At 37.9% G+C, this 14,599-nt stretch overlaps 1 protein-coding gene across 1 annotated transcript in view; it reads right to left on the reverse strand.

Annotated features, from left to right (window-relative positions):
• atg7 (ATG7 autophagy related 7 homolog (S. cerevisiae)) overlaps positions 1 to 14,599 on the reverse strand; it is a 58,323-nt gene that overhangs the window by 41,232 nt on the left and 2,492 nt on the right. The window contains exons 2-14 of the mRNA XM_005932296.3: positions 14,128 to 14,329; positions 13,683 to 13,737; positions 12,985 to 13,102; positions 12,752 to 12,829; positions 12,505 to 12,621; positions 12,063 to 12,209; positions 11,605 to 11,693; positions 8,198 to 8,319; positions 7,356 to 7,446; positions 7,036 to 7,180; positions 5,340 to 5,498; positions 2,080 to 2,274; positions 439 to 684 (exon numbers count right to left, since the gene is read on the reverse strand). Coding sequence (XP_005932358.1) covers positions 439 to 684; positions 2,080 to 2,274; positions 5,340 to 5,498; positions 7,036 to 7,180; positions 7,356 to 7,446; positions 8,198 to 8,319; positions 11,605 to 11,693; positions 12,063 to 12,209; positions 12,505 to 12,621; positions 12,752 to 12,829; positions 12,985 to 13,102; positions 13,683 to 13,737; positions 14,128 to 14,299 — 1,734 coding nt within the window. The 5' untranslated portion in view covers positions 14,300 to 14,329. The remainder of the gene's footprint in view (positions 1 to 438; positions 685 to 2,079; positions 2,275 to 5,339; positions 5,499 to 7,035; positions 7,181 to 7,355; positions 7,447 to 8,197; positions 8,320 to 11,604; positions 11,694 to 12,062; positions 12,210 to 12,504; positions 12,622 to 12,751; positions 12,830 to 12,984; positions 13,103 to 13,682; positions 13,738 to 14,127; positions 14,330 to 14,599) is intronic.

Consider the following 14,599-nt stretch of genomic DNA (forward strand, 5'->3'; position numbering starts at 1 on the left):
GGGGGGGGGGATTTGCATATTGTAACTCTTACAGAAAAACAATTACAACCATCTTTCTCAAAAATATGAAAACCAAACAACCAACTAAACTAAGAAGTGTGCAGGCAACCTTAAACACAACACTGATGTGATGCTCCTGACAGTTAAGCATAAAAACAGGAATCACGTGAGACTTTCACTCAGGAGATTCGAGTTCATATCTCATATGGGACCGTAATTTTTTAATAGCAATCATTTTCACTTCAGCTTCTGTTTGCTTGGGACCATCTCAAAACCTTGAAAATAACATCTGAAAAGAGATTTCGCTTATGCGACCATCACTAATTTTAACTCCTGTAAACAACACAGCCGACTTTGCAGCAGGGTCTACCTGGTTTTGAGTGCATTAGGTGAGCTACTTAGTTGAGTGTATACTTGTTATCTGTGTGGTTTCCTTACATCTCCTGGTGCCACAACATCATTGCAGAAGTAGCAGCCAAGCTTGTGCCCTGGGATGTTTGAAAACAGGGACGATCCTGGGACAGCGGGCGCAGCACCGGCCGGTGTGGAGGATGACGAGGAGGCAGAGGAGCAGGAAGGGGAGGAGTCCGGCTCGGTGGAAACGCTCTGAGTGTTGGGAGGTTTCTTCAGGCCGTGGCGCATCACGACAAATGTGTCGAATCCTAGAGCAGCATTCACCACTAGCTGTGAAAATAACAATTATGGTAAATCATGGTCATAAAAGCTTTTTTACAAAGCAACAGAAAAAAAAGAATCAAAATTGCTTTGGCTTGATTACTGATATTTTTGCCATTTGCCCTGAGTACATTTTCAACCAGTTAAATGTGGCTTCTCTTATGCAGACAATAAGGGAACATCATGTTGGATTATTTAAAAAAAAAATCAATCACATAAAACATTACTGGCCTCTACGGAAAGCATCTACATTTTTGGAGCAGCACTTGAAACAAATTTTGATGCCAATTAGCAGTGAAGTCTGAAACAGCTCCATGGCACAAATGGCCAAATAACCTCTCAGTTGAGCCAGCCATCAGAAAAAAACCTCATCAACAGCCCACTTAACAGCACACAGCAACATAAGAGTTGCATTACTGTTCCCACTGGAAGCATTACAAGTTCCTGACACAATGTTCAATAAATCCAATTTTGCATGGCAAATTATAAAATAACATTAATATAAAATGGTAAAGAGAAAAGTTGGACTTGAGTTATCAAGCAATCTTAGTTTCCCGAAGGAGAAGTGAAAGGGCTTCCCAATTTCAGATTCAAGCTTAAAGGTAAATAAAAGAAAAACAAAGTTAAAAAGACATTAATGTCTCCTGCCAGAGTGCTGCACTGTGGCTTGAGGTCCAAAGTAACCTTTGAGCAAACAGATCTGTTTAAATCCATGGTATTGATTTCCTGTGCCACTATCAAAATACTCTCAACAAAGCTCATAAAGCCTGTTCTGTTTATGTACATCTGAGACTAGACTACAATGCGCCAGTACAGACTAGACAAAGTAATAAAATCCTTTACAATTCATTGTGTAGATTACAAAAAGTCCCTAATAGCAAAGAATAAAATAATTAAAAAGGTGGAGTATAACATGCACTTTTAATCTGCAGTATAAAACAATGAACTATTAAAAACTTTGTTTCTAATTACTTTTCTAGTCATTTAGGTAAAAAGGTTGAATATTTACGTCTATTTTGGTCTTTTTGGTGTTTTATGTTTGACTTTTATTCACAGACTAGTTTGTCTAGTTGCTACACGACGCTGCTCAGTGGATTGATTTAGAGCTTTTTTGCTGAAAACAGCTGTCTCCTCTAAGTGAGTTCATGAGAGCGGCGACAGGGCGAATGTGCAGAACCAAATAATGAGCTGAAAGTAGCTCCGCTAAACTGCAGAGTTTAATAATAATCATGAGTGCACACTTTGTTGCAGGTGTCCACTTTCACATTGCATGTCATCATTTCATTCATTGTTTTTATGTAAAATACTCTAAGTGGAGCTATAATCGAACCCCACCCCCGCACACACACCCTACCGCACTGCTTTGTGACCGTTCATTCTACATATTGTACCGTTCCTTCCTACCTTCCTCTTGCTGGCAGCGATAACCGTAGGCAGCCAGCGGCTCTCTCTTGTATCCATTAGTAAAAACACCACATCGTGCTCTTCAATTAGCTTTTCCAGCTGCTCGACATCTCTCTGGGCCTGAGACAGAGTGGCCTGAGAGAAATTCACAGGGTGGCCAGGCATGGGGATGCTCATATTGTAACCTTCTGCATTCTGCAATAGAAAGAAATAGAGGTAAGGAACGGCTTACAAATTGAGCAGACATGTGTGGTAACTAGCACGATATGTACAATATGTACAAGTCTTTTGTTTGCACAATCAGCTCTCTTTGACATTATTAAAATGTATTTGATTCATATGCATACATTATTTATGGGAAAACCAACTTTTAATACTCTCAGGAGGTATTCTTTTTCCAGTACATCTGGCTCAAATCTCTATAGTATAAAATATGTAAGGACATAAAAGATTAGTGCCATTCCAAAAGCACCTTAGACATAAAAAGAAGTCAGGTTACAGAAATCTTCTGAGACATGAAAATATGGATTTCCTCAGTCACAGATTGAAAAGCAAATTTCTCTGCTGTCTGGTAACTGACAGACTGGGGAGATCAGAAAAAAAATGGTCCTGTATAACTCAGCAGTATGAAAATAAAACATGAAAGATCATCTTAAAGTCAACAAAATATCCTTAAAAAAGGCAATGTTCAGTCTTTTGTTGTCCACTGCCAAAATTCTCGTGCCATGTTTATCTCCAGGGAGCGTATACTCGACAACAAGGCAAACGGAAATGTCAAGAGTCATTTCATAGTCAAGAGAAGGACAGAAAGGGCAAAGCAGAAGTGCGAGATTTGAACAAGAAAAAATAAAAAATGCCACTTTTACTCAATAAGTGGGTCTTCTGCCTTCACTCCTCACATTGTAAGTGTGGGAGCTTGTCAACCAAGTCTTGAATTTATATTTCACTGACGTAAGTGTTGCTAAGCTGCAGAGGTGGTAATCATATTCCAATTTCCTCTATAAACATCCTTAACCTACAGCCAAGAAAGACATACATCTTTTTGAGTGTGAGAAAAAAAAACTTTCTGGAAAAATAAAACAATCCAAGAAAGCCGCTGTTGATGATCCAGTTTTGATGAGAACAAATGTTAAGCGAGAAAAAGAAGCTCCTGGAAATGTCAGGTGACTTGTGTCAGGTGTTCGCCCACATACAAAATAAGAAATCTGCCTGACATTTTCAACATTGTGACCTTGTTTGAACCATATTCCCCCAGTTCAATTAAAGTACTTCTGCACTTTCAGCTCACCCTCTTCATATTTGTCTTTCCATCTTTCACAGTTGCACCTGACACCCATACGTTTGCAGAAAAACAAGCAGGGAGGAAAGCCAAGCAGGCACACGCTCACACTGTTACAAATAGGAGCAGGTGTGGATGCAGCTAGTTTGATGGTGAAAACACAAAGTGTCACGACACGTCATGACCACACGGGGCCACGTGTCCGTTTTTTCACTTTCTATTTCATTCCCAGAACATTCAGAGAGAAACTGAAAATAAGGGTGGGCCTGGGTGGCGAGAGACCTGGATGTCAAGTTGATGACATGACAGGTGTGTGTGTATGTGTGTGTGTTCAACTTAAAAGGACATCACATTTCTTTTAATCTGTGACACCATTTTCCCGTCCTAGTGTATCTCGTTTCACCGACACGTTATTACAGAGATGATTGCAAGCTCTGAAAAATCAATACTTTAACAATGAGGCTTGAATCTTACACAGTTTAAGGTAAATTACATCAGACGTTTAAACACTGAGGGAGTTGCTGTGTGAGATGTGACTGATAAAGGCACAGGCACACTAGGGACACACAAGTTTTGAGACTCCTACACATGGTCAGTTTAGTTAAAACTTACAAGCTGACAAGAAGCAGAAGGTGTGAAAGCATTTTACACGCTGCTTTTCTTAGTCAGTCTTCTTCAAATGCTTTAAAAATGATTTAGAGGCTCCAGAAGTGGATTTCGCTCCAGATTTAAAAGTGTTTGGTTTGTGAGCATTAGATGTGCTGTGAGGCTAATTTTATTATCTGTGCAAAGCAACCTGTCTGGATGCTTTTTCTAAGCTATGCCAAAAATCTCCTGGCAGTAGCTTTGTATTTGCTGTCCATTAGATTGCTATTGATTCAGTCAACTCACTCCAGCTTTGAAGTGTCATGTTTTCAGAAGGAGAAATCATTTTTGGCTTAAATGTTTATAGCTAATGTGAAAACAGTATGATTGGTCATGGAAACAGAGTTACACACACACACAAACAAACACACACACACACAAACAAACACACACAAACAAACACACACACACACACACACACAACACACACACAGAAACAAACACACACACACACACACACACACACACTATAAATGGGTTTTGAGTCAATGAAGCTGTCAGATACTGAGATGATTAAATCTGCCACCAACATATAAAAGGGAAAACTGCCCAATCATTTTTTTAAGCTTCATGATCTTCTGATGCCAACATTGCATAATATTCCAGGACAGACAAGTGAATCACCTCATTTTGAAATGCACACTGCACATGTGACTCACGTTATAAATATGCAGCCAGTCTTTGCACTTTCTAGTCGCTTAATAGGCTGCCCCCTTTCAAACCAATCCACAGCCCCTCTTGAGTGTTTGTTAGGCTGCTTTTTCATTTGCTGAAATATATACCCCCCCCCCCAAAAAAAAGAAAACAAAAACCCCACCCACAGAGAACCCACTCATTAATTTGCAAAGTATTGAAACCACCAGCATTAATATGCATAAAAACCAACTCTTATTATTCTCCATAGTGTGTACTTCACATCTAAGTTACAAGAACTCAAACAGGAATTCAATTAAAAACCTAAAAATAGTAAAATGGCAATTGCATTCTGTGCAGTTGTACAGTGATTACAAATTCATCTTTTTCAATGTTATTTTAAGATAATTAACCTCCATTTATCACATGAACACTGGCCTCAGCAGCACTTTGTGAGCATCATCAGTGACAGTAACTAGTAGGCACTGTGCCTTGTGTGCATTTCAAATGAGTGCTTGGTGCGATTCCAATATAACGCTGAAATATGCAGAACAGAATCACAGGATTTCTGAAGAAATGAATAACAGGGATTATGACAGACTGTAATCATTGGCTTCCAAGAAGCAGGGCATGCTTTAACTCTAAAATATGAGCAGAAATACAGGCGTCATATTACACAGTTAAGCATTGTTATTCGACGTACCACACCGGGAAAGATTTTGGTAAGTCGGTCAACAGCTGCCATGGCTTTGGACTTTCCACCTCCAAGACAGTCCTCAAACTCATAAAGCGGCTGCCGCACTGGATTGGAGTATGAGATCTTTGCGTTGTCTACAAATGTAATGTGTCGCACTCCCCATCCCTGGAGAAAAATGGAAAAACCATAATCGACCATTTACTGACATGAACACTGACCTAAATGGCGCTTTGTAAACAGTTTCAGTGACAATGAGTGGGAGATGGTGTGCCTTGTGTGCATTTAAAATGAATACTTAGTGCAATTATAATCTAACTCTGAAATAATGGGTGCATTAGTGTGCAGGTTAAACAACTGTATAATTTTAGTTCTATTCTACATTACACCAGGTTCAGTGTGAAAGACAATCAAATAACTGGTGGAAAAAAAGCAAGCACCAAGGATGATGATTGTACCTGCAGATCAGAGCTGTTGTTTTTCACACTGAAAAAAATATTAAAAGCTGAGTAAGCCTTTTTAAAAAAGTTTTTTAAGTCACTGATATGGATGGAAAGGATTTTTAAAAATGAAAGAAAATCTATTTTGTCCAGTTGATAATTGGACAAGATTATATCATCACAAATAATGTGATATGCCTATGCTTCTGTTCTGTGAGTGCAAATTAATTAAAACGCTAAAGTTGTTTCAGAATTTCAAGTGGTTAGCAAAAGCAATTCAAGATAACTCATTTGCAGTATACTGTAAACTTTATGGCACACATCATGTTCAGACACCAAAAGTGAAACAAGTGGTGAACAGTGTGTCAGCTGATCAGTTTAAGAGAAGGTTTATTTATAGAGAGGTGCTGCCTACATCCCCAGAATGAAAAATAATTAACATCGAGCATCTTCTAATCTTTGTAAAACCATATGCCTGGTGAACACATGCCACGTGGTTGGAGTGCAGTGGCGTAGGTTCAAATACAACCCCTGCTTTCCCCTCCTCTCTCTCCCCAATTTCCTGTCTATCTTAACTGCTCAACTATCAAATAAAGACATTTAAAAAGAATGTAAAAAATTGAGGTGTGTGACAGTGAAACAGTGAACCTGACAATTGTTGCAAAGCTTATGAGCTTCTGTTAAAGGAACCTTTGATGAAATCCTGACATCAAGCATGTTCCTGTGAAAGTCAGTGGTTCCAAAAACACTCTGAACAAACAAGCATCATATATGTGTATATATACTGTTAACAGTGGAAACAGTAATGCTAGCATATTAGTTAGAAGAATAGTAGTCCTTTTTTTCTCTTTTGTATAAATGTAATCTGAGACACACAGTAATATGATAATAATGTTAAATCTACACTTTTTAGGATAACTGTCTTGATAATGGCACCGGGGCTACTGCTTATTATTGTTGTATTAGCAGTATTTGTATGGATTGTCCTGTAAGTTGCAGTAACCTTTATACAGGTTTTGTAACCTGACTTGCGGCTACACCTTAACATAGCATGAAAAAAATAAATACTACCCATCATCAAAACATAACATTTCTCATCTTTACTAACATCAGTGTTTAAAAAAATCTTCTGTAACAGTTTCTGGTTAAGCAAGTCATAGACCCTAATGAATTAAGAGCCATAACACTTTCCAAGGAGCACTTATCCAAATTCTAGCATACCTTCATCACCCTGTCTACCCACTGATTTGATTTTCTATCCTTACCATGAGTGTCCGGGCCACATTGCACCCAAGTGTCCCAGCACCTAGAAGGAGACACTTTGTGTTGATCACTTTGTCCAAGTCCAGGGAAGGAACCAGCCTCCATCTCATGAGTTTCAGGTTCAGGTCTACTGAAGACTCTGCAAGCCTATAAAAAATTAAGTAAGACAAGTGAAGACATACACGCACTAGCCACTTCACCAACTGTTTGTTATCGCAAATATCTAATCAGTAATCACTGGACATCAACTCAATGCATTTAGGCATGTAGACGTGGTCGAGACAACCTGCTGAAGTTCAAATACTTGTATTATTTATTTCACCGTTTGGGGTCCATGCATTCACTGAGGTTGACCATCCTGGGTCCCATGGCTCCTTTTGGATTTTTCTCCCAGCCGACACTCTTGGGACAAGCTATCAAAAAAGAAAAAAAAACAACAACAACAACAACAAAAAACACACTTGCAATGTAAAATAAGCAAAAATCATAAATGCATACATACATACAGAAACACTTTCAGGCTAGAACAACTTTAATGAAACTTCTAATACACCAAAACCTTTATTTAATTGAGATGTGTGGATGTTAATTCACAAACATACAGTCTACTCCCTCTCTATTTTCAGAATTTAGAAGATGGATTAGCTGAACCCGGTGTAAAGTTGGGCCAAGGTTGATTGGTTAATCCTTTTCAAAACAATATCAAATCATCAGAGTAGATGAATCATTTTTTGCTGCATGAATATATCCTCAGCAAATTAATTAAAAGACATTATGAACCACAGAGGTAGATTGAGGAAAACAAAGATTCCTTGTCTGAACTCAACAAAAACCTTTGCAGATCAAAGAGCTACCCGCTTTCCTATCCTGCTATTACCATTTAAATTACTTTCTTCCCTTATTCAGCAGATAAAGGAATAATGGAAACGCTTTGTGAGATTAGTGTGTCCTGAAAAAGAAGCAGTGAGTCTCGGTGGAAAGTGAACTAAGAATGCGTGTTCAATTTAGTATTAATATCCACAAGTGTATGTATCTGAATGCATGCACACATTCACATGAATACAAATACAAATGCACCGATATAAAGATGCACAGCAGCACAATGCAAACTGCACCAATGCACCCATACATAAAAAGAGAAACACAGAAAGAAATAGAGATTACCAGAGTTGCTGGGAAGCTCAGGTAGTTTGACATGGAAGATGACGCTCTGTTGAATGGAGCGGCTTCCCTGCAGAGTTCTGTCCCTAAAACACAGCACCTCCACTGTGTCCAGCTTAGACCCCCTGTAGTGTATATATATATTTTTATTTATTTATTTACATATAGATATCTCACATCCATCATTGTGAAATACACGTTAACGTGCCTGTTGCTCCAAAATAAAGTTCTGGCACCTTATACAGCCGTACTAACACACTTCCTCTAATATGGTCCTGAAAAACTGAGTCACGTTACACAATCAAGCTCTGATAAAAGAACTGAATAGGCAAGACATCACAGCCATCGATGCCAGTATCAACAGTTTATGTTTAACAGAGAGAAAAAATGTAGTCAAGCACAGGATCGATGAGGTTTGTTTGAGATAAAACCTGCAGAGCATGCAAGCTAAACTCTTGATTAATTGTTGACGGCGAGTTGATATCACAGAAGACTATTGCTAAACAAGCCTCTGTGGGAGTTCCTTTTTTGTACAATAGAAGAAAAAAAATTTAAATGCCAGAAAAAAAGAGGGAAAACTAAGCTCTGTGACAAAACACTCCTCAATATAGACCTGAAATAAGAGTGTGCAACGCTTCTTAACTGATATAAAAGCCACAATTAGAAGCATACAGAGATAAATTTCACCGACAGTCTCAGAACATAACAATACATTATGTTCAGTTGTGTGAGATGGATTGCTTCCTCTTGCTCAAAGTCATCAGGTATGGGGTTATGTTATTTCATTTTGATATCTACTCCTACATCTGAATATTTACATTTTTACTCAAAAACTATTTAGTTTCATTTCTCAGCTCAACTCCTTTATTTACCATCTGAAAATAAAAGTACCGAAAAGCTTTCAGATGATTTGCAGTTTTCACCTGCATCGTTTATACAATATTTTAAAAAAAATAAACAAAACAACCTTTTCTTTTTTTTTTACTTAAGCTGGTTAAAATATATCATTGTCCGTGGGATATGAATCCTTTTATTTTTTAAATTTTCTGTTTGTTGAATCAACCACTTCTGAATAAAGCAAATAAAAATCATAATCGAATATTTAAAGATGATAAAGCACAACCACCTGCTTTGGAGACACTGAGCATAAGCACAAAGTGTTCAAAACAAGCAAAAATCACAGCCTACGACACTTAAAGAGGCTGATTGGATGAAAACACACAATATCCTGCTTTAAAAAATGCACTCCTGATAATATGTGACATATACTCATGAAGGAGCCTAATTTAACCACAAAATAAATGGCCCCTTGATGTAGGAGGACGTCCAAGTGTGTTGTTTACAGATAACTATTTTCGAAAACATAAAAAAACGTGTCCTTCATAAATGAATAAATATGTACACTCACTGCCCACTTCATCAGCAACACCTCTTCAACTGCATTTTAACACAAACATTTAATCAGCCAACCACATGGCAGAAACTCAGTTCGTTTATGCATGTAGACGTGGTTAAGATGACTTGGTAAAGTTTATACTGAGCATCAAAACGGGGAAAATAAGGCGTAGTTGTTGGTCGCAGACAGGCTGGTCTGAGTATTTCAGAAACTGATGATCGACTGGGATTTCTCCATACAACTATCACTAGGGTTTACAGAAAATGGTCAAAAAAAAGAGAAAATATCCAGTGAGCAGGGGCTCTCTAACCAGAGGAGATTGGCCAAACTGCTTTTAGCTGATAGAAAGGCAAAACTAACTCAAATAACTATTTGCAGGTAGAGCAGCGTGATATCACACCACAACTGTAGAAAGACAAGAGAAAATGCGACAAGATGTTGCCAGGTCTGACGTGTCTCGATTTCTTCTATATTTCTTCAACAAAACACACGGACTTGGAAGAATTGGTTGGATTTGTACAAAATGAAAAGGCCAGTAATGGACAGATGCAATGATACTGATGGTTACATCAGTATCATTGCATCTGTCCCTAACCCTCGTGCAATAAAGAGGATGTCCTTTGTATCACAAGACATGATAAGACGGCTGATCAATTTGTTTCACTAACTCATCTAAACGTTAGGGTATAGGAGCTATGGCACTTTGTCTTAAAATAACAGCTGTAATCTTCACATTTCAACTTTTTTTCCTCAAAAGAGTATTTGAAGTTTTTTCTTGAAATAGAATTTCATCTTTGATCTTGATATTTTGACTTTATACCAAATAATTAATAAGAATTTTCTTAATGTGGCCTTGTAACAATGTAACAATACATTCCTTTTACGTGACATACATGAAAGTAACAACCGTTATCGATCTATCCTGCTATAGAAACCCTCCATCAACTTCGGAAAATCCCAAGAGAGCCTACTAACGCTTTTCAAACCAAAAAGAATAAGAAATATACATATTCCGTTAAAAGTGTTTAATAACAGCACCTTTAATAGATCAAATCTAGTTAAAAATATCTGTCAATATTCTGCAAAGACACCTCATACTGTGTATAAAGCAACACCGCCTGTGGCTAGAACAAACAGTAGCTGCTGTGTGTCACAGATAGGTATGGCATGAGTTAACAAACCAGCTATGGTCTTTTACCCAGACCACGCAACTACTCCCTGCCACAATAAAAAATAAATGAATAAATAAAATGTAAAAAAATATATAAATACAACTGAGAAAAAGAAATATGATTCACATAAAGGCAATAAATCCACACAAAGTAGTTCAAACATGAGCGGCAATGTTTCCTGATGGAATTTGGAGATAATTTTGAAAATCTTTTAGGTGAAAAAAAATAATAAATCAGCAAGCAGTGACATCATTATTCATCCTCTTCAAGCAAGGCAGATTAGATCAATATAAACTGTTTGGACAACCTGATTTACATTTTAAGATTAAAGCTTAGCAAGAGCTTAAATGGAAGAAATAAACCTTGTTTATCTGGAAAATTGATATCCTTATAGACAAATGGGACTAGCTTAAAAGCAACAGTCGTGTTTCTGTAAGCAAGTGCTGTCATCTAGGAGCACATGTAATTGATCAAATTAATCACATCCCCACTAAACTCTTGCAACACCACTGAGACGAAGCAGCAGCTTGATATTTCTTTTTCAGTCCGAGTGGAGCAGAATAACTTTAGTAGAGTTTCAATTGCTTTTGTCCTGATGCAAACATTTTTAAACTGATACATTTCTCTTTTTGAAATTGATAATTTTCTTAAATTACAAAGGTTTGCTTTCCTAACACTGCAGCAGGGTTGGGAAATCAGTCAGGAAGAGGAGCCTTTCATTTATGTGCAACTCATAGTGAAATTCAGCAGGTTTTTCCAAATTACTTAATGACCCACAGCACACATCATTGAGACAACTTCCTCAAAACACAGTCACACATGCACACACACAGAGAGTTTACCATTGGTTAGCTACAAGCATCAGTAGATTCCTCAGAGGCCAGCCCGGATGTTGGGACAGAGTACACGGATCATAGACACCCACAGTAACCTAGAGAAAACAAACAAGGTATGTTTACATTAGCAAGGCGTGAATGCGTATATGTGTTATTGTGTGAGTGTGTAACAGTAGACAACATTAGTAAAATGTGATGAGCCAATAAAACTACAGTAGAAATCCAGTTTGAAGCCACAACAAAATAAATTTTAAACCTTATTAAAAAAAACGAGTCTGTTTGAATCTTTTTTTTTTTTATTACAGAATGAACAAAAATAGGTTTGGAAACTTTTGGTGTATACTTTAAATCATACTATTATGATATTAATCTAAGTGCAAAAAAAGTAGCAGACACACAGAATAATAACATATAAGTTTAAATTCCTGTTTCTAATAATATAAATATAAAAATCTTCTTGAAACCTTCTTAGTATCACTGAAAAATGTCTCCCAGTCCCCCAGCACGGCCATCTGAACTGACTCATCTGTGTATTTTATTAGGAAGTAAGGAACTGCAGTGGCTCCTGTTTTGATGCACAGGCCATCATAAGCATCCTGCAGGGCTGCAATCTAAGACAGAAGTTAGAAGTTAGAAAAAAACCAGCAATTCAAACATATCACAAGTGCTGAAGTCAGTGCAGCAATTCTCAACCAAGTGACCTCAAAGGGATGAAAACCGAATTATTCAGTAAAATTCTTTTGGTTTATATAGATGAAGCAGTGGAAGACACTAATAGCACTTTGTATTCATCATATAAAACAGCTAATAGTAATTGTAGAGTTTTAACTTTTTCAGAAAAGGTCATTTAAGGATAACTTCAAAGTGTAATATCTAAAATTATATGGTGATCTTTAAAAATCCAACCTGCTTTGCAGAGAAAACCTGATCTAGGACGGAGGGCGGTCGAACAAGCGTTATCGCCTCTTTGAAACAGAGAGCAGGAAAGCAGAACCAGTAGTAGAAATTGTACTTCTTCAAATCCTGTTTAAAAAGAGTAGCCAGAACAAGAGAGAAACATGAAAGGAAACTGGTTACATGAAGTTGTTAAAGTGTAGAAAAAAACAAAAGCAAAAAAGAACAAGCAAACATATATGATCATATTTTTACGCACTGCAAAGGTAAGGAGAATAAATCTACAAAGGATGGACGGGTCCTTCAGTGCAGCTCCAGACTGTATAGCATCCCAAATCTACCCAACAAAGAGAGATAATACAAAAGAAAAAATAATCAATAATTTAATCAGGTTCTGTTGGGAAATATGACCATTCTAATGCCTACTTTATAGATAATCCACTTTCAACATGTTTTTGATGTCAGAACAAATTGCCACTGGATGTCTCTTACCTCCTTGGCTTCTTTCTCCAACAGAGCCTTCTTATCAGTAGTCTTAAAGGCATCAAGAGTGTTGGTGTTGTACAGCGTTCCCAAAGCTGGGCAGCAACGAGCGGGAGTTGAACCATCACTAACAGCAAAAAACCAACACATTTTTCATTAAACTGTATGTTCACAGTGTAAACATACTGACCACCAGAAACCAGTGGGCTATATAAAAGTTTATTTTTCCCTATATAGAAGTACATACACAAAACATCTCTGTGACAACTGCACAATCGGATGAAGGCCACGTCATTTTTTTTCTTTAGACACACAGGCTTTTTGTAACTGTTCAGAGTCGATTTAAAAATACTGGCAGCTTTCGGTGCTTCCCCTCTGCCTCACTGTAGCTGCACCTATGGAATAAGTCGAAACATCCTGGGTAACTTCCTTGTTGAGTTATCACATTCACAAGATTTTCAGAAAACTTCTGATCTTCAGGTGGAGGTCACCGAGATTCAACTCATTTAAGATTTTTAGTAGATGGTATCAATTTAGGTGTCCACGTTGTCCTCCCACCTGCCCAGCAGTGTGACCCCAACAGTCTATGCTATGCTTTTATTTTGGCTTTGTTTACAATGACACTTTGCATCACAAGACTCAATGGCAGCAGAAAAACTTAGCAGAAGTGTAATGCTTCTTTACACAACATAATGCCTTATACTTACACATCAAATGCACTGTACTCCAAAGTTAGACGGGTAGGCAAACCAAGAGGATCACCTATCAGACATGAAAGTCGATCAGCCACATTGGTAACAGAAAATACAGATCTGTCAATCAAGTGGGAAAACTGCATTTGACAGTGAGTGAGTGTGTTGCTTATTCTGTCTTCCTCCCATCACCCTCAACCAGTAATGGCAGATAGCTGTTCCTCCCTGAGCCTGGTCCTGCTGCAGGTTTCTTCCTGTTAAAAGGGAGTTTTTCCTTCCCACTGGCGCCATGTACTTCATCATAGGGGGCAGTTTGATTGTCGGGGTTTCTCTCTATTATTGTAGGGTCTTTATCTTACAATATAAAGTGCCTTGAGGCAACTTGTTATGATTTAGCGCTATATGAATACAATTGAATTGAACTGATCTTTTATTGAAACCATGCCATCAGAATACTCACCATTGTAATAGTATCCTTTGATACATTTGGGACTCTCATCCAATCTGTAGTCATTGAGTTTCTTCTGAGTAAGCTCATGCCAAAAGCCTGCTTCCAGAGCGCTGCTGAAAGGAGCAAACTGCAGCTTAAGTTCTGCAGTGGACGGCGATGCCTCACTGATGTCAGATGCCATTACACTTCACAGAGCGGCACGTTCAACAAGCTGTGAAATAAAACAGCAGACGGCTATGAAGCACTTGCAGGCACTATAATAACTTATGACTTAGATACACAAAGAGTAGTAAAAGTAACTCTCACACTGTTGAAGTAAACAGTCTGAATAAAAGCACAGAATAAAAGCTGCACTTGTATACGGTTTTATGACTTTGGAGTGCCTCAATTACCAGTTCACACTTGCACAACAATTATGGGAAAACTCCCTTGCAAGGAGCTGGCCTGCCCATCAGGAGTAACTTGGGGTTCAATGTCTTGC

The sequence above is a fragment of the Haplochromis burtoni genome, unplaced genomic scaffold, assembly GCF_018398535.1.
Source record: "Haplochromis burtoni strain Fernald_Lab_line unplaced genomic scaffold, NCSU_Asbu1 Contig_156, whole genome shotgun sequence".
NCBI lineage: Eukaryota > Metazoa > Chordata > Actinopteri > Cichliformes > Cichlidae > Haplochromis > Haplochromis burtoni.